The sequence below is a fragment of the Podarcis erhardii genome (genome assembly GCF_964252035.2).
Source record: "Podarcis erhardii genome assembly, chromosome: 18".
NCBI classification, from domain to species: Eukaryota; Metazoa; Chordata; class Lepidosauria; order Squamata; family Lacertidae; genus Podarcis; species Podarcis erhardii.
This window is the reverse complement of record NC_138516.1, coordinates 5,680,845-5,705,584: the sequence shown is the minus strand read 5'-3', so window position 1 is coordinate 5,705,584 and position 24,740 is coordinate 5,680,845. Positions and strand designations below refer to the sequence as shown.

The 24,740-nt window shown below is 47.0% G+C and overlaps 1 protein-coding gene across 1 annotated transcript in view; it reads left to right on the top strand.

The window, feature by feature from the left end:
• The window catches only part of MAP2K2 (mitogen-activated protein kinase kinase 2), a 44,036-nt gene extending 34,238 nt beyond the window's left edge, over positions 1–9,798 (top strand). The window contains exons 10-11 of the mRNA XM_081846343.1: positions 280–325; positions 6,505–9,798. Coding sequence (XP_081702469.1) covers positions 280–325; positions 6,505–6,615 — 157 coding nt within the window. The 3' untranslated portion in view covers positions 6,616–9,798. The remainder of the gene's footprint in view (positions 1–279; positions 326–6,504) is intronic.
• The last annotated feature ends 14,942 nt before the right edge of the window (positions 9,799–24,740 follow it).

Genomic DNA, 24,740 nt, shown 5'->3' with positions numbered 1-24,740 from the left:
TGGAGTGCTTGGAACAGGTGAGGCTGCAGGTCCCTTATTTTGGCTGCTGGTCCCTTATTTTCAAGGCTGCTGGTCCCTTATTTTCAAATCTGTAAGTTGACAGCTATGTTTGAGGGTGGGGGTGAATTACTGCAGCCAATGGAACTGTACAAGGCTGTTGGCTCTGGACGCACCCAAAGTAAGGCAGTGCTGATAACCTAAAGAGTGTGGCCTTGCAAAGGCAAACTTTGTCTGTTTAAAAAAGAAAACTGATTTTTTCCTCCTCCTTGTCCCACACAGCTTAATTAAAAACCCTGCTGAACGGGCAGATTTGAAGAAGCTGATGGTAAGTTGATAAGGATTCCATATATGCACAGTAAGGGCCGGCCCACCCCTGAGGCAAGGTGGTGCGACCGCCTCGGGTGGCGGGATCCGCAGGGGCAGCAGACCCAGCCTCCAAGGAACGCTTCACCAGCAGCTGCATCACCCTGCCTCAAGTGCCAAAAGGTCTTGGGTCGGTGCTGCTACGCATGTTGCGTCAAAATGAATTCAGAATCTCAGTCCAGCTCCCAGCAAATGAAAGTTCTTCCATTGGAATCAGTTAAGCATTTTGCATGTGATTATTACCCCTTTTCATATACCGTATTTTTTGCTCTATGAGACTCACTTTTTCCCTCCTAAAAAGTAAGGGGAAATGTGTGTGTGCGTCTTATGGAGCGAATGCAGGCTGCGCAGCTATCCCAGAAGCCAGAACAGCAAGAGGGATTGCTTCTTTCGCTGCGCAGCGATCCCTCTTGCTGTTCTGCCTTCTGAGAATCAGCATTTTTTTTTTTCTTGTTTTCCTCCTCCAAAAACTAGGTGCGTCTTGTGGTCTGCTGCGTCTTATAGAGCGGAAAATACGGTATTTCTGTTCAGGGCAGAATGGCAAATGGCTGGGCATTGATGGATGGAAGATGTATCTCCATTCCCCCAGCCTCCAGAACAGGTGTGGGGAACCTTTGCCCCACCAGATGTTGCTCCCATCAGCCCCATAGGGGGCATGGCCAGGCTGAGGATGATGGGAGTCGTAGTTCAGCAACACCTGCAAGTCCTAAGATTCCCCCCCCCCAAACGCTGCTCTCAAACTTCACCCAGGCACCGCTCCACAAGCTCTGGAGCTTTATCTTCAACTCCGTCTGGCCTAGAAACTCAACGCATGAAATGGAAACCGAGGTTGCCCCGCGCCTTGCAATATTTAGACGCACACTTTACGATGCCGCAAGTTCGCCTTTGCATTGCCCTTCCAGTTGTCCTTATTGCATCTTTACAATGTCTTGTGGCTCCTGTTCTTTCCCCCCCCCCCAAAAAAATTATTGATTTTCCCAAAAAGTTTTTTAGACAAAAAAACCTAAATCTCAACCATATTTAAACCAAACTTAATACAGTGGTGCCTCGCAAGACGGAATTAATCCATTCCGTGAGGCTCTTCGTCTAGCGGTTTTTTCGTCTTGCGAAGCAAGCCCATTGACAGCTTAGTGGATTAGCGCTATTAGCGGCTTAGCGGCTTTTAGCGGATCAGCTGATAAGCGGCTTATCAGCGGATCAGCTGATAAGTGGCTTAGGGCTTAGGAAAAGGGGGGGAAAGGGAAAAAACCCCGCAGGAACTCGCAAGACATTTTCGTCTTGCGAAGCAAGCCCATAGGGAAATCGTTTTGCGAAGCGCCTCCAAAACGGAAAACCCTTTCGTCTAGTGGGTTTTCCGTCTTGCGAGGCATTCGTCTTGTGGGGCACCACTGTAACATTGTTAAGTGACTTCCTCGTATCCCCCTGGTTGAATTTCATTGTATATCATTTTAACGGTTTTCCAAAACCAACTTTCTCATAAAATTAACTTCATCACTTAACATCTTTCTTTCTTTCCAATTCAACATTAAACATATTAATTCATCACATTACATATGTAAACCCTAGGCCTATCTGATACTTGCAAGCTTTTCCAATTAATTTAACTTAACGTATTTTGTTCTTCTTGTGCAATCTGGATTTATTGATTGCAATCTGGATTTATTGATTGAATTTATATACCGCCCTATACCCGGGGGTCCCAGGGCAGTGCACAGAATAAAATCAAGATATAAAACGACAAAATACCTAATAAACATAGAAACAACAACCTGGTAGCCACCCCCCCCCAAAAAAAACCCTCATTTTGAAAGGGCATAAGGTATAAATCAGATCAACCAAAGGCCTGGTTATAGAGGAACGTTTTTGCGTGGTGCCTAATGGTGTATAATGAAGGCGCCAGGCAAACTTCCCTGGAGAGAGCCTTCCACAGATGGGGAGCCACTGCAGAGAAGGCCCCGTTCTCGTGTGGCCACCCTCCGGACCTCTCGAGGAGGAGACACACGAAGAAGGGCCTCAGAAGATGATCTCAGGGTCTGGGTAGGTTCATATGGAAAGAGGCGGTCCTTGAGGGAAGGGGTTCCCTGAGTGGAAGAGGCAATAATACAGTGGCATTGGGGAAGCATCACAGAACAAGCTGGAAAAGTGCCCCCCTTGGGATACCTTTACTGGCTCAAGAGCATGTTGTAGAACAACCGGCAAAAATGCACTAGCCAGGGGGTGCAGGGTTGTGAATGGAAGCCGCAGCAGGCCCATTAATCAGCACCCCAATCTCCTTGCGACGGCTCCGAAGACGACAGATTGGCCAGGCAAATGCTAGCAGCCCAGGAGGCGTTTCTTGCTGAGACTGTTCTGTATCAGTAACTGCCGGTAGGACCAATCTGTTGCTGGTGGGATTCTTTCCCACCTCTGACCAGTCACACAAGTGTCTCCAAAATATCTCGGAGGGATCTACTTTTCACCTTGAAAGCAAAGGTGTCGGTTGGAAATAAGGCATTTTTAAAACAAACCAAAGGCACCTGCTTTCTGCACAGCTCTTAAGAATTCTAATAATAATCATAATAATAAATGATGATGATGATAATTTATTTATACCCTGCCCATCTGGCTGGGTTTCCCTAGCCACTCTAGGCGTTTTCCAACAATATTAAAATACAATAGTCTCTTAAACATTAAAAGCTTCCCTAAACAGGGCTGCCTTCAGATGTCTTCTAAAAGTCTGGTAGTTGTTTAAATGCCCCAGAACATACCGTAATTCCTCTCCAAATCCCATGTTAAAACCCGGATCTGGGATGGATTTCGAGAGATGGCAGGTTGCAGGGAAGACCATGGCATGGGTCAGAGCAGGCATAGGCAAACTCGGCCCTGCGGATGTTTTTTGGACTACAACTCCCATCATCCCTAGCTAACGGGACCAGTGGTCAGGGATGATGGGAGTTGTAGTCCCAAAAACATCTGGAATGGCCGAGTTTGCCTTTGCCTGGGTTAGAGCAAACTTGGATCTCCAGCTGTTTTTGGACTACATTTCCCACCATCCCTGGCAACTGGTCCTGCTAGCTAGAGATGGTGGGAGTTGTAGTCCAACAAGACCCAGTTTTGAGAAACGCGAGGTTTGAGAAATGGGTAGGCCTATGGGGGCAGAAACGCCGTCCCTGCAGAGCCCCCAGCCCTCCTTTTGCTCCAGCTCCATCCTCGAATCGGTGAGTTTTACAGAACAGCGTGAAGGACCTCTAAGACCTCAGGCCGATTTTGGCTCACCAGTTCGGCCCCCAGAAGCCATTTCCCCAAAACTGCCCACCTATTACTGAATTTTAATATTTTGTTGGAAGCTGTCCAGAATGGCTGGGGGAGCCCAGCCAGATGGGCGGGGTAGAAATAACACCGTATTTTTTGCTCTATAGGACGCACCAGACCATAGGAGGGGGAGAACAGGGGGGGGGGGAATTCTCCCCCTCTCTGCTCAACACCCCTTCAGCAAAGCGGCAGGAGAAACGGAGCCCCTTCCATTTCTCCTCCCGCTTCGCTGAAGGGGCGCTGCGCAGCTCTCCCTCTCTGCCGAAGCCAGGAGAGTCTTGCTCTCCTGGCTTCAGCAAATGGAACCCGAAGCCTTCGGAGCGCAGCGCGAGTTCCCGCTGCGCTCCAAAGGCTTCAGGCGGTGTGCACCGACCCCTCTCGCTCTCCAGGCTTCAGCGAAAGCAATGCGTAGCCTCCGGAGCGTGGAGGGAGCGCTCCCTCTGTGCTTCGGAGGCTTCGCGTTGCTATCGCTGAAGCCAAGGAGCCTGCATTTGCTCCATAGGACACACAAACATCCCCCCTTAATTTTTGGAGGGGAAAAAGTGCGTCCTATAGAGCGAAAAATATGGTTTGTTCTTATTATTATTACTATCGATCGCTGGGCGAGGTCAGTTCTGCACTGGCTGTCCCTACCAGTTGAGAAAAATGGAGAGGGAGGGGGCGGTTAAATCCTATTGAGGCTGTTTCGTAGAACAGGATTGAGGCCTTCTCACAAGCTGTTGAGTGGAGGGCTCGATTCTGCTCGGTGCTGCTTCATCAACACCCGGGGAACGGACTCCCTCAGGAGGTTTTTAAGCATGGGGCCACCTGTTATGGATGCTTTATCCAAGACTCTTGTGTTGCAAGGGTTTGGACTGGATGACCCTCGGGGTGCCTTCCACCTCTGTTCTATGATTCTCTTAAATTTCCTGCGGGGAACACAGGGGCCAAGCTGCGTATCTCTTACACCTGTGGCCCTCCAGATATTGGTGGGAAACAGCTCCTATGCATCCTGGCCATGCTGGAAAGACCTGGGAGTCCCAACAGCATCATCTGAGAGCTGCAGGTTCTTCCTCTCTCTCACGGAGTCGGGTCCCTGGCTACTTGGCTCCCTCTGCAGGCCACGGCAGGAGTGTTTCGATGGCTGTGTTTGTGCAAGCTTGCTAGGAAATGCAAGCCATGCATTTCGCTTCTAAGTGACGTGAGTCTAGCCCCACTTTCCACACCAAGTGAGCTGCAAGAGTACCTTGACACGAGTCTGCAGTTCACACATTGCCTTGTCGTGTGGGGAGCAAGGTCAAAATTTGACTGCCACCCCCAGTGGCTTCCCATAGTTGGCTAAGCAAGGTGCAGGGCTTTGGGAAGAACTAGGACCTGTTGGAGCCCTCATGCCTCATTCCTAAAGCCCAGGACCTTGTTTGCCCAAGGGGGCAAGGTTTTAGATGTTGCTGAGGGCCGCCAGAAAGACCTTGAGGGCTAGAGGCTTCCCTACTCCGCTAGCTGATTTGGCGAAGACCTGGATATGCATAAGCTTCTGCCCATTTCTATAATACAGTGGTGCCCCACAAGACGAATGCCTCGCAAGACGGAAAACCCGCTAGACGAAAGGGCTTTCCGTTTTGGAGGTGCTTCGCAAAATGAATTTCCTATGGGCTTGCTTCGCAAGACGAAAATGTCTTGCGAGTTCCTGCGGGGGTTTTTTCCTCCCCCCCCCCCTTTCTAAGCCGCTTATCTGCTTATCCGCTAAGCCGCTAATAGCGCTAATCCGGTAAGCCGTCAATGGGCTTGCTTCGCAAGACGAAAAAACCGCTAGACGAAGAGACTCGCGGAACGGATTCATTTCGTCTTGCGAGGCACCACTGTAATACTAAATAATAATAAATTTTATTTATACCCCGCCCTCCCCAGCCAAGACCGGGCTCAGGGCGGCTAACAACCAATAATAAGAAAACAAGTTGATTAAAATACAATTTAAAAAACAAGATTAAAATACAACATTGAAACATTAAGATGCAGCCTCTTCACAGGAGGAGAAAGGAAAAAAGAAAGAGGGGGAGGGAATCAAACTGATTCCAAGCCAAAGGCCAGGCAGAACAACTCTGTCTTACAGGCCCTGCGGAAAGAAATCAGATCCCGCAGGGCCCTGGTCTCATGAGACAGAGCGTTCCACCAGGCCGGGGCCAGTGTTGAAAAGGCCCTGCCTCTGGTTGAGGCTAATCTGACTTCCTTAGGGCCCACGACCTCTAGGTTGTTGCTATTTATGGACTTTAAGATCCTCCGTGGGGCATATCGGGAGAGGCGGTCCCATAGGTACAAGAGTCCTAGGCCGTTATTCATTTGTTCATGAAATCTCTACCTTGGCCTTTCCTCCCAAAGGAGCCCAGGAACCCATTTTAAATACATAAATAAACTTCCATTACGATAGGATTACTTAAATTCACTGGTTGCCCCTTTTTTCTTTTTAAACCATGGGGTAACACAAAGCAACTTAACAATAGGTGAACACAGAAACCGGAACAAAAGAAATGTCTAAAAAGATAATCCTGTTTAGGCGTGATCGAAACGTCCCACCCGCCTACCCAAGGAAACTGCAGATAGCTAGGAGCCCAAGGCCTGGCGGAAAGGAAATGTTCTTTTGCCGGGCGGCTGTGTAATTATGGTGCTGGACAAGCCTCCGCAGGGAGAGCATTCCACAAGCAGGGGGCCACCACTGAAAAGGCCCGTTCTCATGTTGCCACCCTGGAGGGAATAATAATAAAAAAAATAAATCTGAAAACATACTATGCCTTGTAACGTAGGCAGAGCTTTGCGGGAAGGTTTCTAATTGTATGTTTTGATGTTTACACCTCCTTTCCCCCCCTCCTTTTCCAGAATCACGCCTTTATCAAGCGCTCCGAAGTGGAAGAGGTGGATTTCGCCGGCTGGCTGTGTAAGACGCTGAGGTTGAACCAGCCCAGCACTCCCACCCGCACCGCCATGTGACCGCCAAGCAAGCCGCCGCCTTCCCCTCTACTCCTCCTCCTCCTCCTCTCGTGCATCTTGCTTGTCTGCTGTCGTCCGCCACCCTTCAGCAGAAGAAAAGAACCCGCCTCTCGGCCAGCGTCTCCTCCGCGACCTTTTATTCTTTATTTTTGGCTCCGGAACAGCAGAGGCGCCGCAGTTCGGAAGCTGCCCAGACAGCAAGAGCAGAAAGTGGGCTTGCTTCACCCTCTTCCTGTTTTGTTGTTCGGCACCATCCCTCTCCCCGCAGCTGGATCTCTTCAGAGCTTGTGACTCTGGGCAAGGGATTGGGGAGGGGGCGGGTTGTGTACAGCAGCGGCGAGCTGCTTTTTCCTTTTATGTTTTGTGTCACCAGTTTTTTGGGGGGAAAGGGACAGGCTGTGCCTTCCTTCTTTCTGTGCACCTGCTTCCTGAGAGGCGCAAGGCAGGCTTGCCGGACGGGTGCTGCAGTTAGGTGGAGACACGTGGAGCAGCTGGGCGGAAGCGGGCCGATGGGCCAACGGAGCAGCGTGGCAGCTTCGCCGGCCTGGGTCCTTCCTAGAGCCTGCAAGAGGACCGTGCGATTTTAAGGAAGTTTGTGTTTGGTGGTTGAGAAGCTAGCAGTCAATTCCTTCCCATTCTCTCCTCCTCCTCTTCCCCTCCCCACGGTTTCTGCATTCAGTTTCTTTACAAGAGAAGATTTAGTTCCACTTGCCCTCTTTGTGTTTGTGGGAGAGGGAGCGTCCACGGCTTCAAGGCGAACGTGGAACCGTCTTCTCGTGTGTATGAGTGTGTAATTTTTACGTGCAAATGCAACACGCGCACCGAGGGGTTTTATCCGGCGCTAGTCGTGCTTGGCGTAGACCTGCTGAAATTTGCGGACATGCCCATTTTGTGTGCCAGCGTTTCGGTGGGTCTGTTCTGGGTTGGGCCTCGCTGGATGCAGCCCCACCTGTGGAAATTGTGTCGTCATAAATCATGTAGAATTTGGGGGGGGGGCAGCAGTCCACACGCTGCTTCTCCAAAGACGTGACGGTTTTAAAGCCATCTCCTTCTAGTCTTAACAGAGTGCTTTATTTCTGAAATCAATGTGCACTAACTCGCCGAAGTGGAGGGTGGAGGTCAGTAGTCCTCTGCGGGTATTTATTGGAGAAGAATCACAGCTGCTAATTCTTGACGGCGGAGGGGACGCAAAGGCCGCCTCTTCCTCTCCAGCGCACGCTCCGTGTGTGTTATTCCTCGGGCCTTGTAGCGGAGGCATCGCTCTCCCGCTAAAGGTGCCGTCGGTTTCTGCCTTCTTGGTACTGGCGTTGTTACGTCTCTGTTTCCGAGAGTGTGTGATTTAATGGTGAAAGAGTCCTGTGCTGCAATTGGCTGCTTTTCAGTGTCTTGATGCTTCTGCCCTCCCTAGCTCAGAGGAGCCCTCACCTCTGGAGCAGGTGAACTGGAAGCAAAGCTGTTGGCGGTGGTTAGGTTGCCTCTCTCCCCTCCTGCCCCCCCCCCCAGTCCTTCTGCTGCACCTCATCCCCAATCTTAACAGATCCTTCTTTAAACTTCCATCTCTCTCTCTCTCAAACTCCCCCCTCCTTCTTTCCTTTCCAGTTAATTCCTTTACCATTGGCTTTTCGCTGTCCAGGTAACTGAAGGGGGAGTGTATGAGCGAGACCCAATACACACTTGCCCTACAGCCCATTTTCTTTCTTTTTTTAAAAAAAAAAAGCATGAAAAAGGAGGTTCAGGTGCTTCAAAGTTCTCCAGCCCCTCGCAGTCGATAAGGTTTTGTTCTCCTTGAATACCGGGCCCCTCTGCCATTCTGGGAAGTGTGGGAATGGGCGACCGGCCGGCCATCATGCCCAACCCCCACCCCTTCAATCCCAGCAGGTAAGGAAGCCGCAGCTGGGTGGCTGAACCAGGTGGAGTCCCCAAATCAGGGCTTGCTGTGGGTGATGTTGAAGAGGCTCTGGCCATGTTCTGTCTTTGCTTGGGTTTGCGCCTTGGAATGGAGGACTTGGTGCAGGCCGAAGCAACCGGCGGGTGGGCTGACAGACGAGTCACTCGGCCACAACGGAAGCCGGCAGCTTGCAGTGGTACCACCGCTTCCCTGTTAGCTCACCTTGCTAGGAACCCTGCAAAAAACAACAACAACATTTAAGGTGAAGCTGCTTTTAAAAGACACGGCTGCCTTGAGCTCCCCGACGACGCAAGGGATTAATAAGTTTTCCCCAGCCTGTTTTGGCACTTGCCTCTCGAAAGGTGGCAGAGCCGGTGGGTATCTTGGCATCCGTGCATGGCACGGCTGACTGGCATGGTTGCCAAGTGCTTTGGGGGGGAAGAAAGGCTTCTCTGCTTTAAAAGGGTAACCCAGGCATAGGCAAACTCGGCCAGTTTGGCGACCGAATGCCTGCCTCCGGGAGTCTGCACCATGATGTCTCCCAACATGTTTCCCAGAGTGTCTCCATGTGAGTAGGGGAACTTTGTGGAGTGCCTACCCTTGGGGGTGGGATTTTGGAATGCCTTCCCAAAATTTCCAGAGGTTATTGGGTTGCCAAGAGCAAAAGGCTCTCCCTCTGTCGGCAGTGTGACCTGAAATCCCTGGGACTCTGCAGAGATAGGTTCTAACATTTAGCCACAAGTCGGAGGCGCAATTTTTGACTTTGGTGAACTGGGCTGGTTTCTTGCATTCAGGACTTAGTGGGGCAATGTGCTTTTTCATCTCTCCCAATCCCTTCTCAGAAATCCCCTACCCCACTCAAAAAAAATAATAATTCACTCTTCTCTCACCGAATCCTCTCCTCATATACTCATTTTTGCTTTCAAGAGTCTGCAAACTTCCTTCTGTTTCTCGGTGGCTTGTCTGTGAAGGATATTTGACTATCCGTGCTTTCCATTGATTCCCACCCGGTTTGCAGGGCAAAGATGTAATCTTTGCACGAAACTTCGAGAGAGAGAGAAACTGAGCCCGTGTGTGTCTCGTGGCTGCCTCGAGTTTTTCTTCTCTCCCGCAAACCCCCCCCCCCCCGGACTGCTAGCATCTGATATGATCTAAAAGGAGCGGCGAACAGGACCCCCGCAAGCCGACGAAGACTGCTGGGAAGATAACCCAGGCCAGGGGAGAGACCCTGTGTTTTTCCCCACTGATCCATGTTTTGCTGCTGATTGTGGATACGGAATATACTGGGTATGGAACGAAAGCCAAATAAAAACGGACTGTGCATTTTATTTCCCCTTCTAAATAGTGTAAGTGACTCGATCGTGGATTTGAAAAGAAACACAGCGTTTGGGAGGCGTTCCACCCCACCCCTTTTAACCTTGCAGTTGCTCTTCTTTGGTGTGCTTTCTAAGCGAGACTGACCATGTCGTTGCCATCTTCATGGCAGGATTCTCCTGTGGGGTGGAGATTTACTGTGCGTGTTTTCTCCCCCTAGAGCAGCTGGGGGAAACTTGCAAATTTCCAATCCTCTTTAAGCGGGCCGAAGGAAATGGGAAGAGACCCCCTTAGCAGATCTATAGGCGACATTTCTTGGGTGGTATGGTCAGGGACAGGGAGGGATTTTGTGACCCAAGTCCTTTTTCCTCAAACTATAATTTGAAATTCATTACCGCAGCCAGATCTCTTCCACTTTGACACTGTCTGACAGCTGATTTAATCCCCCCCCCTCCCCTCACTCCAAGTGCAAATGTTAGTTTTATCAAATGAGGTAACTCCTGAGGATCTGAATGTATAATATTCAGTGTTTGAGTTAAAAGTTGTCAATGAACTTAGTGGGATCATGTGATCTAATTACTGTACTTTTTTTTTTTTTCATAATGCTTATATATATCTGAACAGTGAGGCTTTTGCTGGGTGTGTGTGGGGGGGTGCATTTTACGGTTCAAAAAAGATTTTTTTTGGTTATGTTTCCTTTTACGGCTTTGGTTTCTTGGGGAAGGGGGTTTAAGAATGTGCTGAGCGTTTTGACGGTGCTTTTTTTTTTTTTTTTAAGAAACTATTTTCACCATGGGGAGATGAAATAAATGGCACTTTACATTAAGAAGCCTGGTTTCCTGTGGATTTTTGTTCGCAGTGTGTGATCCGAGAGGCTGAGGCGTCCCTCAAGGAAGAGGCACCCAAAGGCCTCAGTTGTGCTTTGTTTTGCAAAGTTTTTCTTAGTTTATCACCTATTAGTACAGCAAAAAATGGGTAAGCACAACCCACCATTGTTAATAATAATTTTTTATTTATACCCCGCCCTTCCCAGTTCAGGAAACCGGACTCAGGGGTGGCTAACAACAAATTTAAAACACTTAATTGATGCTACAAATAAAATAAAATACAATATAAAGCGTAAATAACAATAAAATCAAAAATCAATTTAGGGGGGAAATCCATCCAATAAACAGTAGATCGTCACCAGGAGTAGCTGGCTAAATTAGTCCCACTTGGGCCAGCGAGGAGACCAGGGGAGAATTAGCCATGGGATCCCAGAACGGGTAATCTTCACCAAAAAGGGGAGGGGGAGGGAAGGAAGGGAAATAAGAGATCAGGCTAAGTTCAAATTGAAACCAGGTGAAATAGTTCTGTCTTACGGTCCCTGCGGAAAGAAGTTAAATCCTGCAGGGCCCTGGTCTCCTGGGACAAAGCATTCCACCAGGTCGGAGCCATCACTGAGAAGGCCCTGGCCCTGGTGGAGGATAGTCTGACTTCCTTAGATAGCAACGAACATTAAGGCCGTAACACCAGCATACAAAAATCAGCCTGGAACAGTTAGGCAGAGTGGATCATAAGGAAGCTTCCCTGTAATAAGTCAAACTAGCTCAGCACAATCGTTCCTTGGAAGTCGAACGGAATCCATTCCAGAAGTCCGTCTGTTCGACTTCCAAAACGTTCGGAAACCAAAGTGCGGCTTCCGGTTGGCTGCAGGATGCTCCTTTTGCAAGTTCACCACACATGAAAGAACGTTCCCTCCAACTCTTTGCATCTCCAGCACTTGCCGTCCTTTTCTGTCCATAAGACACCCCCATGTATAAGATACCCCCTATTTTGTGGGACTCAAGATTTAAGAAAATGGGGGGGGGGACACTATCCGTGTATAAGACGTCCCCTAATTTTGAACATTATTTTTTTAGGGGGGAAACCTAGTCTTATGCAGTGGTGCCTCGCAAGATGAAAAGAATCCGTTCCGCGATTCTCTTCGTCTAGCGTTTTTTTCGTCTTGCGAAGCAAGGCCATTGACGGCTTAACGGATTAGCACTATTAGCAGATTAGCGGCTTTTAGCGGCTTAGCAGATAAGCGTCTTAGCGGCTTAGAAAAAGGGGGGCAAGGGAGAAAAAGTCGGAAAAACTTGCAAGACATTTTCGTCTTGCGAAGCAAGCCCATAGGAAATTCGTTTTGCGAAGCACCTCCAAAACGGAAAACCCTTTCGTCTAGCGGCTTTTTTGTCTTGCGAGGCGTTCGTCTTGCGGGGCACCACTGTACATGGAAAAATACGGTATCTGATTCAGTCTTAGCAAGCCTCCTCAGAGTTAGATAACACCTGCAAATCATTTTCATGTAGTTCTCCTTCACATTCCGAATTTGTATTTCCACATCCCAATCATTTGGATGACTTGAACCAAACACAAACCAAACTAGCGACAAAGATTGACTGGAATAAACGCAGTTCCTCTTTGTTTTGTTTTTTAAAAATAATATTTATTAACTGTTTAAAAATTACAAAAAAAAAATTGAACAAAACAATACAATACAATACAAAAACAAAAACACTACATAAAACATTGAATTAACAAAACAAAACAAAAACAATTAAAAACACATCCAGTAATTTCCATATCTTGTCTTTCATTCGCTTGTTTCATCGACTTCGTCACGCCTCCCTTTTTGTATTCCACTTCAATTTAACTGTTTCAGCAAATCCTTTCCATCTTCCTCTGTTTTCTGTCCTGTAATTCTTAACATATTCTAACCTTTTTTCCTTTTTTTCCCTTTAATACATTAACAATCTATCTGTACCTAATTCCTTATAACATTTCTGCTAAAGCCGAATAACTTCATTCCAACATTTTTCTAACATTCATTAACACTGCAGTTCCTCTTTGAGATGGGCTTCTTAAGCTCTGCTTAAACGATGCCCCACAAGGGATTACTTCCCTGCCCTTTGGCAGTGATGCTAAGGGATTATACTATATTTTACCTCCCGTGGTACTCAATATCTACCTGACCCTTGCCAGGGGGAGGTAATCTAAAGAAGTGGACTCAAGTGTCCCTCTCCTCTTCATCAGGGGGTGTTCTGAACCACTGCTTAGGTATGGCAATGGACTGGATGAGGTCCAGTAAGCCTACATCAGCCTTTCTCAACCTGTGGGTCCCCAGATGTTGTTGAACTACAACTCCCATCCCCCCTAGCTAGCAAGGCCGGAGCTCAGGGATGATGGGAGTTGTAGTCCGACACCACCTGGGGACCCACAGGTTGAGAACTGCTGACCTAGACCCATGGGTAGGCAAACGAAGGCCCGGAAGCCGGATTTGGCCCAATCGCCGCCTCAATCCAGCCTGCAGATGGTCTGGGAATCAGATGAGTAAAATGTGTGCTTTTATTTAAAATGCATCTCTGGGTTATTTGTGGAGCATAGGAATTCATTCAATCAATCTTTACTACGGTCCAGAGACCCAACAAATCATTACAAAGCAATACACAATTCATACAGCCTACCTCCAGGTTAAACAAGCATTTTGTTCAGAATATAGGGATCATTTGTTCTTGCAACCACCGATAAAAAACTTTGCCACTGCTAATGTTCTAGCGTTTGTCCAGTCTTCCAATAGGAACCTGACATAGTGAGCCTCTGATTTTCCCGGGAAAGGTACCAGCAAGGGTAATATCAGTTCAGCCCTGGCTTGCTCATATTTTGCACAGTGCAACAAAATATGTTTTATGGAATTGATGTCTTGAGCACACAAGCCAAGTCTGTCCTGGTAGGGAACCCCTCTCAACACTGCAGAAGGAAAGACGTTTAGTCTGGCTTTGGTGAAAAGCCTTCGATAGTTTGGTACTGTCAAGTTTTTAATGTAAGATGTTAACTTAAAGACATGCCCATATTGTACTCCTACTGCCAGCGCACTACAGACTGCGTGTGATCGAGATCGCAAGTCACTGTGTGTATTATCCCATAATCTTTGCTTTAACATCTTTTGGGCGCCTTCATAACCCAGGTAATACAGTTGGGGGGGGGGGGTGACAGACCAATAGAGGTGTCTTTTTTAGCCATGGTTTTCAGCCATTTGCTGACATATTCCTCATTGGTCAGGTATTCGTTCTTTTTTTTTCTTATTCAAAATATAGTCCGTCCCCCCACAAGGCCTGAGGGGCAGTGGACCGGCCCCCTGCTGAAAAACTTTGCGGACCCCTGGACTAGCCATGAGCACAGATGATTATAATATTCACCTTTCTTTTGACAAATGGAAAATTCCTCACTTCAATAAAGAATGGAGGGGGGAATTATAATTTATTTAGGAGACCAGTGTAAGCAGATGAAAACCTTAGCAAGGTTTTAATATCGCTTGTAATGTAACAAACCACTTTGGATAACACTGACAGATAGTAAAGGTAAAGGGATCCCTGACCATTAGGTCCAGTCGTGGCCGACTCTGGGGTTGCGGCGCTCATCTTGTTTTATTGGCCAAGGGAAACGGTGTACAGCTTCCGGGTCATGTGGCCAGCAGGACTAAGCCGCTTCTGGCGAACCACAGCAGCGCACGGAAACGCCATTTAGCTTCCTGCCAGAGTGGTACCTATTTATCTACTTGCACTTTGACGTGCTTTCGAACTGCTAGGTTGGCAGGAGCAGGGACTGAGCAACGGGAGCTCACCCAGTCATTGCGGGGATTCGAACCGCCGACCTTCTGATCGGCAAGTCCTAGGCTCTGTGGTTTAACCCACAGCGCCACCCGCGTCCCTGACACGGACAGATACAAAATGTAGATTTAAGAAATAATATGCAGTTGAAACTGTTGACAATAAGAGTCATGGAAAGGGATGGTGGGAAGTCTCGAGATTCAGAGAAATCTCTATATACAAATGTGCATTTGGTATTGTTTTAAATTTATATTTTAATTTATTTATTTTTAAAAGAGTCCACCCCCATCCCTTAGCTAGCCCAGAGAAGTTCCCATTTTTCTCTTGGTCGACTGCAGAACTCATTCCTGTCCTGGTGTTCAACTATCTAAATTTGCAGGAAGTGGGGGGGGGGGGAACACTTGTACCATTTGCCCTTGTGTGACCTTAAAGCCAACCTTTATCACCTTTACAGCCTTTTAAATGTGTTTGGGTGGGTCACTGTCTTCTTGTTTCCATTTTCGCTATTTCATTTGTGCTTTGACCTTGTGAAACCACGCAGAGACCTTGCGATGAAGGGGCAGTACATAAGTGTCATCGTTAATAATATGCAAGATTCTGCAAATAACTGGGCTGTTCAATCCCAGACAAAGCGCATCTTGAGAACCCTTAATCTCGCGGTCGTCGGTTCGAGCCCCACAGTAGGCAAGATTTCTGCATTGCAGGGTCAGGTTCAAGGTGCTGGTCTTGACCTTTAAAGCCCTTTGTGGCTTAGGGATCTCGTATTTACGGGACCCCCCCCCCTTCATGGATCACTGCCTTGCCGTGGCGAAGGGGATTGAATAACTCAGAGAAGCTATGAGCTATGCCGCGCAGGGCCACCCAAGATGGACAGGTCATAGTGGAGAATTTTGACCAAACGTGATCCACCTGGAGCAGGAACCGGCAAACCACTCTGTGCTGGTCCCGGGGGGAGGTTACAGTGGGGCGAGGTCCAGGACCTGAGTCGAGGGTCGGCAGACAGTCCTCCATGGGCGAAGCGGGGTCCAAAGCGAGGAGCCGGTCAAGGACAGGAACTCTGGAGGAACAGGACTGGGTGCTGGCCGAAACAGCTCTTCAACGACGTTGCTCCCGCAACCTGGGACCGGGCCAACTGGCCTTTATCTTCTCTGAGGCCAGGGGTGCTCCCGGCCCCCAGGAGACCCGCCCCTCCTGGCCTTAAGGCGAGCCCTCCTCCTGGGAGAAACCAGTTCCCTTCGCCTCTCTGCCCTTCGCCTCTGCAGTTCAGGAGAGGCTGGAGGGTTACTGGGCCCAGGGGGAGACTCACCTGCAGGCACTGAGTCCTCAACCGCCTCCGGAGCCAGAGTGGATTCACCTGGTGCCTACTCCTGAGGATCCGGCACAGGTGCAGGCGCTTCAGAATCAAGGCCCCGCCCCAGTTCAGCCGGCCCTGGAGGCGGGGACTCCTGTGCAGGCTGGGACTCCTCCGGTTCAGCCTCTGAATCGGATTCCCAGGCCATCACACATTCCATTATCCCTGCCAAGAAAACTCCATGGACAAAGACAACAGACGTATAAAAGTTATGACGCTAGAAGATGAGCCCCTCAGGTCGGAAGGCGTCTAACATGCTACTGAGGAAGAGAGGAGGACAAGTACAAGTAGATTCAGAGCTGATGAAGCGGCTGGGCCAAAGCCGAAAGGCCACTCAGTTGCCGACAAAGGTCCATATAGTTAAAGCTCTTGTTTTCCCAGTAGTGATGTACGGAAGTGAGAGCTGGACCATAAAGAAGGCTGGTCGCTGAAGAATGGATGCTTTTGAATTCTGGTGCTGGAGGAGACTCTTGAGAGTCCCATGGACTGCAAGAAGATCAAACCTCTCCAATCTGAAGGAAGTCAGCCCTGAGTGCTCACTGGAAGGACAGATCCTGAAGCTGAGGCTCCAAGACTTTGGCCACCTCATGAGAAGAGAAGACTCCTGGAAAAGACCCTGATGCTGGGAAAGATGGAGGGCGCAAGGAGAAAGGGACGACAGAGGACGAGATGGTGGGAGTGTTCTCGAAGCTACAAACATGAGTCTGACCCAACTGTGGGAGGCAGTGGAAGACAGGAGTGCCTGGCGTGCTCTGGTCCAGGGGGTCACGAAGAGGTGGACACGACTAAACGACAACAATTTACGGGACCGACTAAACAACAATTTACGGGACCGCCTCTCCTGGTCTGCCCCGCAGAGGACCTTAATGTCCATAAATAACCATAGTTTAGACGTCCCGGGCCCTAAGGAAGTCAGACTATCCTCCAACAGGGCCAGGGCCTTTTCAGTGATGGCTCCGATCTGGTGGAATGCTCTGTCCCATGAGACCAGGGCCCTGCAGGATTTAACCTCCTTCCGTCGGGCCTGTAAGACAGAGCTATTCCGCCTGGCCTTTAATTTGAATTTAGCCTGATCTTTTATTTCCCTTCTCTTACCTCTCCTTATATGAAATTACCCGCTCTGAGACCCCACAGCTGATTCTCCCCTGGCCTCCTCGCTGGCCCAAGTAGGACCAATTCAGCCAGCTAGCCCTGGGGATTATCTAATTGATTTTTGAATTTTATTGTTATTCATGTTTTTATACTGTATTTTATGCTGCTTTTATAATTAACTGTTTTTAAATGTTTTAAATTTGTTAGCCGCCCTGAGCCCGGTTTTTGAACCGGGAAGGGCAGGGTATAAATAAAATATTATTATTATTATTATTATTATTATTATTATTATTATGGCCCTCGGGGACCCTTCAAACTATGGTTGCTTGGTGTTGTTTTTTGCATTTTGTTAATTTGTATTTGTTTCTCACACAATTACATTCAAAAAAAGAAAAGAACATCTTTTAACATTTAACATTTCTTACTTTCATTCCGTAATTATATGTTTCAGGGAAGTTTTTAACGTGTGATTTTACTGTATTTTTGGTTTCTATGGAAGCCGCCCAGAGTGGCTGGGGAGGCCCAGCCAGGTGGGCGGGATATAAATAAATTATTATTATTATTATTATTATTATTATTATGTCCATAAATCATTGTACCATCCCCGTCCCCCCCTTTACAACCCTGTGACTTCCTTCCACCCGTGCCTGGCATTATTTAATTAATTTAATATTCTTTTAATATTGTGTTAAAGCAATATACGGTAGTTTACATCAAAACCCGTAAAAATCTTTTCCAACTTTTATCCTTCTCGGTGGTGGCGCCCGCCCTGTGGAACACCCTCCCGTCAGATGTCAAAGAGATAAAGAACTACCAGACTTTTAGAAGACATCTGAAGGCAGCCCTGTTCAGGGAAGCTTTTAATGTTTGACGGACTATTGTATTTTAGTATTTTGTTGGAAGCCGCCCAGAGTGGCTGGGGAAATCCAGCCAGATGGGCAGGGTATAAATAAAATAATAATAATAATAATAATAATAATAATAATAATAATAATAATATCATCCTAACTTTGCAAACGTCAGTCTAAGCATATCAGTAAGTTTATTTTGGAACAATGTTTTGCCATTATACTCCTCTACACATTCCCATTCTTTCCTTAGTTTTTGATTAGATTGTAATCTGATTGCTGCCGTCATCTTGGCCAATTCGATAAATTCACAAAAGTTGATTTGCCAATCCGCCACTGTAGGGTCTGTATCTCCCTTCCAGTTTTTCGCCACTAAGATCCTAGCAGCAGCCATCACATATAGGAATTTTTGTTGTAATTTTGCATTGAAAATAATAAAAATTTTTAGAAAGGGGGCTGCGTGCCCTGTCCATTTTGCTACCTGGGCAGGTAAGGTCACGCCTACCGCTAGTCACATGCAAAAGGATGTATGTCCCAGCCAGGAGGAAACAGGAAGTTCTAGACTGGCTGGACCAAACATTCCCCGCATGGCCACTCTAGGAAAACAAGGAATGTTGTCCTTGACTGCTACTTATGTATCACATCCCACAGATTCATGGAGTTGGAAGGGACCATGGCGGTCATCTAGCCTAACCCCTTGCAATGCAGGAATCTTTTGCCTAATGTGGGGCTTGAAACCACGACTCTGAGATTGAGAGTCTCGTGCTCTGTTGACATCTTTGGCGATCCCTCGTAGCCGAGTAAGATTGTCTTCCTTAAAAGATAATCAGAATCCCCCTTCAGATCTTGAAATATGGGTCCCCCCAACAAAATTTAAAATTCGGCTTTGTAATTCGGAATTTATGTGATGTGATTAAATTTGATTTGATTGGCCGGTTAATAAAAAATATTTTTTAAAAAAGAAAAAAGATTGTCTTCCTTAAACACGGTTTTAACAGTGAGTCCGTAAGTGACTGTGGAGGCCAATTCTGGATCCACACATCCTTCCACAGTGGGGACATTGGTTTCCGGGTGGGAATTGATCCCAGTGAGGGTTTGCCAAGCGTGCCTTCCTCTTAGCACGTTCCTCCCTTTGGTCCTGAGTTCGAGTTTCTTAAAAGCCCATGACACCTTTGGTAAAGGCTGTTCTCCAACTGGAGCGCTCGCAGGCCAGTGTTTCCCAGTTGTTAGTATTTATGCTACGTTTTTTAGATTTGCCTTGAGACAGTCTTTAAACCTCTTTTGTTGACCACCAGCATTACGCTTTCCATTCTTAAGTTCGGAATAGAAGAATATTACAGTGGGACGCGGGTGGCGCTGTGGGTTAAGCCACAGAGCCTAGAACTTGCTGATTAGAAGGTCAGTGGTTCGAATCCCCGTGATGGGGTGAGCTCCCAGTGCTTGGTCCCTGCTCCTGCCAACCTAGCAGTTCGAAAGCACGTCAAAGTGCAAGTAGATAAATAGGTACCGCTCCAGCGGGAAGGTAAACAGCATTTCCGTGCGCTGCTCTGGTTTGCCAGAAGCGGCTTAGTCCTGCTGGCCACATGACCCGGAAGCTGTACGCCGGCTCCCTCGGCCAGTAAAGCGAGATGAGCGCCGCAACCCCAGAGTTGGCCATGACTGGACCTAATGGTCAGGGGTCCCTTGGTACTCTAATCCATTCCAGGAGTCCGTTCGCCTCCTGAGACGGTTCGAAAACCAAGACACAGCTTTCAATTGGCTGCAGGAGCTTCCTGCTGCCAATCAGAAACTGAGTCAGACGTTCGGCTTCCAAAAAGCGTTCGCAAACCGGAACACTCACCTCCGGGTTTGCGGCATTCAGGAGCCGATTTGTTTGGGAGCCAAGCTGTTCAACTACCAAGGTACCACTGTATTTTTCTTCCTGACAGGGTTTCCCAGCTGTATAAATGGCTCTCTGCCATCCACTGGTGTCTATTTTATACTGCTTTTAAACTTATCCAATGTTAATTTGTATGTTTGTGCAGTGGTGGTGGTGTTAAGCGTTTTTAAGTTCTTTTGGTTTAATTCTGTACGCCATATGAGACATGTACGCAGAAGGTGTTTCGTAAGAAAATACAGACCCATCTCGTGGCTGCAAAGGGTTACAGGAATCCGTGTCTGTAAAGCCCAATGTTTGTTAACAGCACAATCCTATTCAGAAGGAAATCCCATACATTAGAGCATATTCCTAAGGATTGGATATAGGATTGCTGATATAGGATTGCAGGCTCAACTTGCAGTAGGTCTAAACTGGTTTTTTTCTTAATGAGATTTTATCTGCTCTGTTTTTATGAGCTTTTAAATATTATTATTATTATTATTATTATTATTATTATTATTATTATTATTATTATTTGTACCCCACATATCTTGTTGCCCCAGACACTCTGGGTGGCTTCCAACATATATATAATAATAATAATAATTGTAATAGTAATAATCATCATCATCATCATAAACATCAAACATTAAAAAAACTTCCCTATTTATTGCTGCTTTACTATATTTTATTCATACTATCATAGCTCAGCCTTAAAACATCTCACTACACAAACGCAATAAATAAATCATATGAACGGTTCCTTTGTTATTCACCGATCATTAATTTATTATAGTTCAATACCAAAAAAATACGCCGAACATGAAAATGCGCTTAACACGAAACTTTAAAAAAAAAAAAAAAACTGTTGGGGAAAATGCATTGGTCACCCTCTGGCAACAGTAATAATAATAGATTATTTTGTTATAACCCTTTATTTAGCAGTAACAGTATTTATGCTGGCTGCCTACCAACACAGGCCTTTAGATGATATAGATAACACAAAACATTATTATTATTATTATTATTATTATTATTATTATTATAATAATAAAAAAACACACAACCTAGACTGATTACAGTCTAAACTTAATACCCAGCCCAGTGGCTGATGTTGCCCAAGATTACATTAAAAAGCACTGGAGCAGGAGGGAATCCCACAGCTGACTAGGGATTTAAGCTTGCATCTCCGGCGTGCTGTGAGGTCCTAAATCTTGCACCACTACCATCATAGGTAAAGGTAAAGGGACCCCTTACCATTAGGTCCAGTCGTGCCCTACTCTGGGGTTGCGGCACTCATCTCGCTTTACTGGCCGAGGGAGCCGGCGTACAGCTTCCGGGTCATGTGGCCAGCAGGACTAAGCCGCTTCTGGCGAACCAGAGCAGCGCACGGAAACGCCGTTTACCTTCCCGCCGGAGTGGTACCTATTTATCTACTTGCACTTTGATGTGCTTTCAAACTGCTAGGTGGGCAGGAGCAGGGACCGAGCAACAGGAGCTCACCCCGTCATTGAGGGGATTCGAACCACCAACCTTCTGATCGGCAAGTCCTAGGCTCTGTGGTTTAACCCACAGCGCCACCCGCGCTAAAGCTTGTACCACTACCATAATAAATAAAGCAAAATGTCCCTGGCTCCTTGGCCCACCAGCAGCATGAACCCAAGGCTGAGCTCAGCAATGGGCGTCTTGTTGGTGAAATCAAATTGCACACTTGAACCGTCAGACCAATATTTATGTATGCAACTACGGCAGCAAGGTTATTGATTGCCAAAAATTGGAAAAGCAGCAGCGTCCCAGCTAAAACAGACTGGTTATCTAAAATGATGGAATACCAAAAAAATAAAAAAATTTTAAAAAATAAAACGATGGAATACTTCCATATTGCCGAACTAACAGGGTGGTACAAAAAGTGAATAAGGAGTGGTCTATCTTTAAGGAATACGTCAAAATTTATGTGGGAAAAGCAGAATTTCTGATAGATATTGAGTGAATCCAGAAAATGATTAGAGTGAAAGGAGAGTAAAGTCAAGATAGAAGAGATTAAAGAAATAATGAAGCTAGTTGGAAAAATAAAATAGTGTAACAAGAACGGCTGGAAGTCAAGTTGGTGGGTGTTCGTGTGGGATAGGTGTGTTGATATGTATAGAATGGGTAAGTATTATATATTGTGATGTAGGTATGTTTTATGTTATGAAAATAAGGTAGTGTGTTGTGTACGTGTATTGTGTAAATTTATATGTACAGTGGTACCTCGGGTTACATACGCTTCAGGTTACAGACTCCACTAAGCCAGAAATAGTGCTTCAGGTTAAGAACTTTGCTTCAGGATGAGAACAGAAATCGTGCTCTGGAGGCACGGCAGCAGCGGGAGGCCCCATTAGCTAAAGTGGTGATTCAGGTTAAGAACAGTTTCAGGTTCAGTACGGACCTCTGGAACGAATTAAGTACTTAACCTGAGGTACCACTGTATGTGTTTTATATGTTAATAATAAAAAAAATTAAAAAGAAATCAAATTGGACACTAGTCAAACAGGAGGGAATCCCTCTGCCGAGGACCCGGAGTGCTGTGAGGTCCTAAAGCTTGCATCATTATCATCAACATCATTTGCAAAGCAATAAAATTAAAATAAAATAAAAAGTCCCGACTCTCCCCACCAACTCTTTCCAAAAAGATTTTATTTTTTTCCTCCCTTTTTTAAATAAGGAAATGCACCTGTCTTCTCCAGGCCGGCTGCTTTGCTTTGCATTTCATTGCAGGGTCCCCTTTCCACTTCCCCGGCTTGCAAACGCTTTCCTAGCAGCTGACTAGAGATTCCAGCTTGCATCTCCGGCGTGCTGTGCGGTCCTAAAGCTTGCATCATTATCAACAACACCATTTGCAAAGCAATAAAATAAAAATAAAATAAAAAGTCCCGACTCTCCCCACCAACTCTTTCCAAAAAGATTTTATTTTTTTCCCTCCCTTTTTTAAATAAGGAAACGCACCTGTCTTCTCCAGACTGGCTGCGCTTTGCTTTCCATTGCATTGCAGGGTCCCCTTTCCACCTCCCCGGCTTGCAAACGCTTTCCAGCTTGCATCTCCGGCGTGCTGTGCGGTCCTAAAGCTTGCATCATTATCAACAACATCATTTGCAAAGCAGTAAAATAAAAATAAAATAAAAAGTCCCGACTCTCCCCACCAACTCTTTCCAAAAAGATTTTATTTTCCCCCTCCCTTTTAAAATAAGGAAACGCACCTGTCTTCTCCAGGCCGGCTGCTTTGCTTTGCATTTCATTGCAGGGTCCCCTTTCCACTTCCCCGGCTTGCAAACGCTTTCCTAGGAGCTGACTAGAGATTCCAGCTTGCATCTCCAGCGTGCTGTGCGGTCCTAAAGCTTGCATCATTATCATCAACATCATTTGCAAAGCAATAAAATAAAAATAAGATAAAAAGTCCCGACTCTCCCCACCAACTCTTTCCAAAAAGATTTTATTTTCCCCCTCCCTTTTAAAATAAGGAAACGCACCTGTCTTCTCCAGGCCGGCTGCTTTGCTTTGCATTTCATTGCAGGGTCCCCTTTCCACTTCCCCAGCTTGCAAACGCTTTCCAGCTTGCATCTCCGGCGTGCTGTGCGGTCCTAAAGCTTGCATCATTATCATCAACATCATTTGCAAAGCAGTAAAATAAAAATAAAATTAAAAGCCCCGACTCTCCCCACCAACTCTTTCCAAAAAGATTTTATTTTGTTCCTCCCTTTTTTAAATAAGGAAACGCACCTGTCTTCTCCAGACTGGCTGCGCTTTGCTTTCCATTGCATTGCAGGGTCCCCTTTCCACCTCCCCGGCTTGCAAACGCTTTCCAGCTTGCATCTCCGGCGTGCTGTGCGGTCCTAAAGCTTGCATCATTATCAACAACATCATTTGCAAAGCAGTAAAATAAAAATAAAATAAAAAGTCCCGACTCTCCCCACCAACTCTTTCCAAAAAGATTTTATTTTCCCCCTCCCTTTTAAAATAAGGAAACGCACCTGTCTTCTCCAGGCCGGCTGCTTTGCTTTGCATTTCATTGCAGGGTTCCCTTTCCACTTCCCCGGCTTGCAAACGCTTTCCTAGCAGCTGACTAGAGATTCCAGCTTGCATCTCCGGCGTGCTGTGCGGTCCTAAAGCTTGCATCATTATCAACAACATCATTTGCAAAGCAGTAAAATAAAAATAAAATAAAAAGCCCCGACTCTCCCCACCAACTCTTTCCAAAAAGATTTTATTTTCCCCCTCCCTTTTAAAATAAGGAAACGCACCTGTCTTCTCCAGGCCGGCTGCTTTGCTTTCCATTGCATTGCAGGGTCCCCTTTGCAAACGCTCCCCCCGCCGCGTGTTGGGTTAGATAACATGGGCTTAGCTGGGAGGAGAAGGGTCGCTCCGTCGCCTGGGTGGGGTCGGAGAAGGCAGCAATTGCAGACTGCAAGAAATCAAAATAAAAACAGAGGAAAAACCACACGGCCATTGCCCGCTTGCAGCCGGAGCGTGCCCTTGGCAAGATGCAAGCAAGCCAAGGGTGAGACGTGGCAGCAAGCGAGCAAGCAAGGCTTGGGGGGGGGGGTTTGCCTTGAATGCTCTCCCCCTCTCTCTTTTTTTTCTCCTCCCTCCCAACCCCCCTGTGCCTTTGCCAGTTGCAATCTCCCTTCTCCTTCCTCCTTTGCAAAAAAAATTAATAATAATAATAAAGTCTCCTTTGCAAAAAGCAACCAAGACTCGCCCAGGCAGTTTGCAAAAAAGCCTCGTGTCAGTTTGCAAAAAGGGGACTTGCTTTCTCTTTGGCAAGCGAGCAAGCAAGGCTGGGGGGGGGGGTTGCCTTGAATGCTCCCCCCCTCTCTTTTTTTTTCTTTCTCCTCCCTCCCAACCCCCCTGTGCCTTTGCCAGTTGCAATCTCCCTTCTCGTTCCTCCTCCTCCTCCTTTGCAAAATAATAATAATAATAATAATAATAAAGTCTTCCTTGCAAAAAGCAACCAAGACTCGCCCAGCCAGTTTGCAAAAAGCCTCATGTCAGTTTGCAAAAAGGGGACTTGCTTTCTCTTTGGCAAGCAAGCAAGCGAGCAAGCAAGGCTGGGGGGGGGGGTTTGCCTTGAATGCTCCCCCTCTCTCTTTTTTTTTCTCCTCCCTCCCTC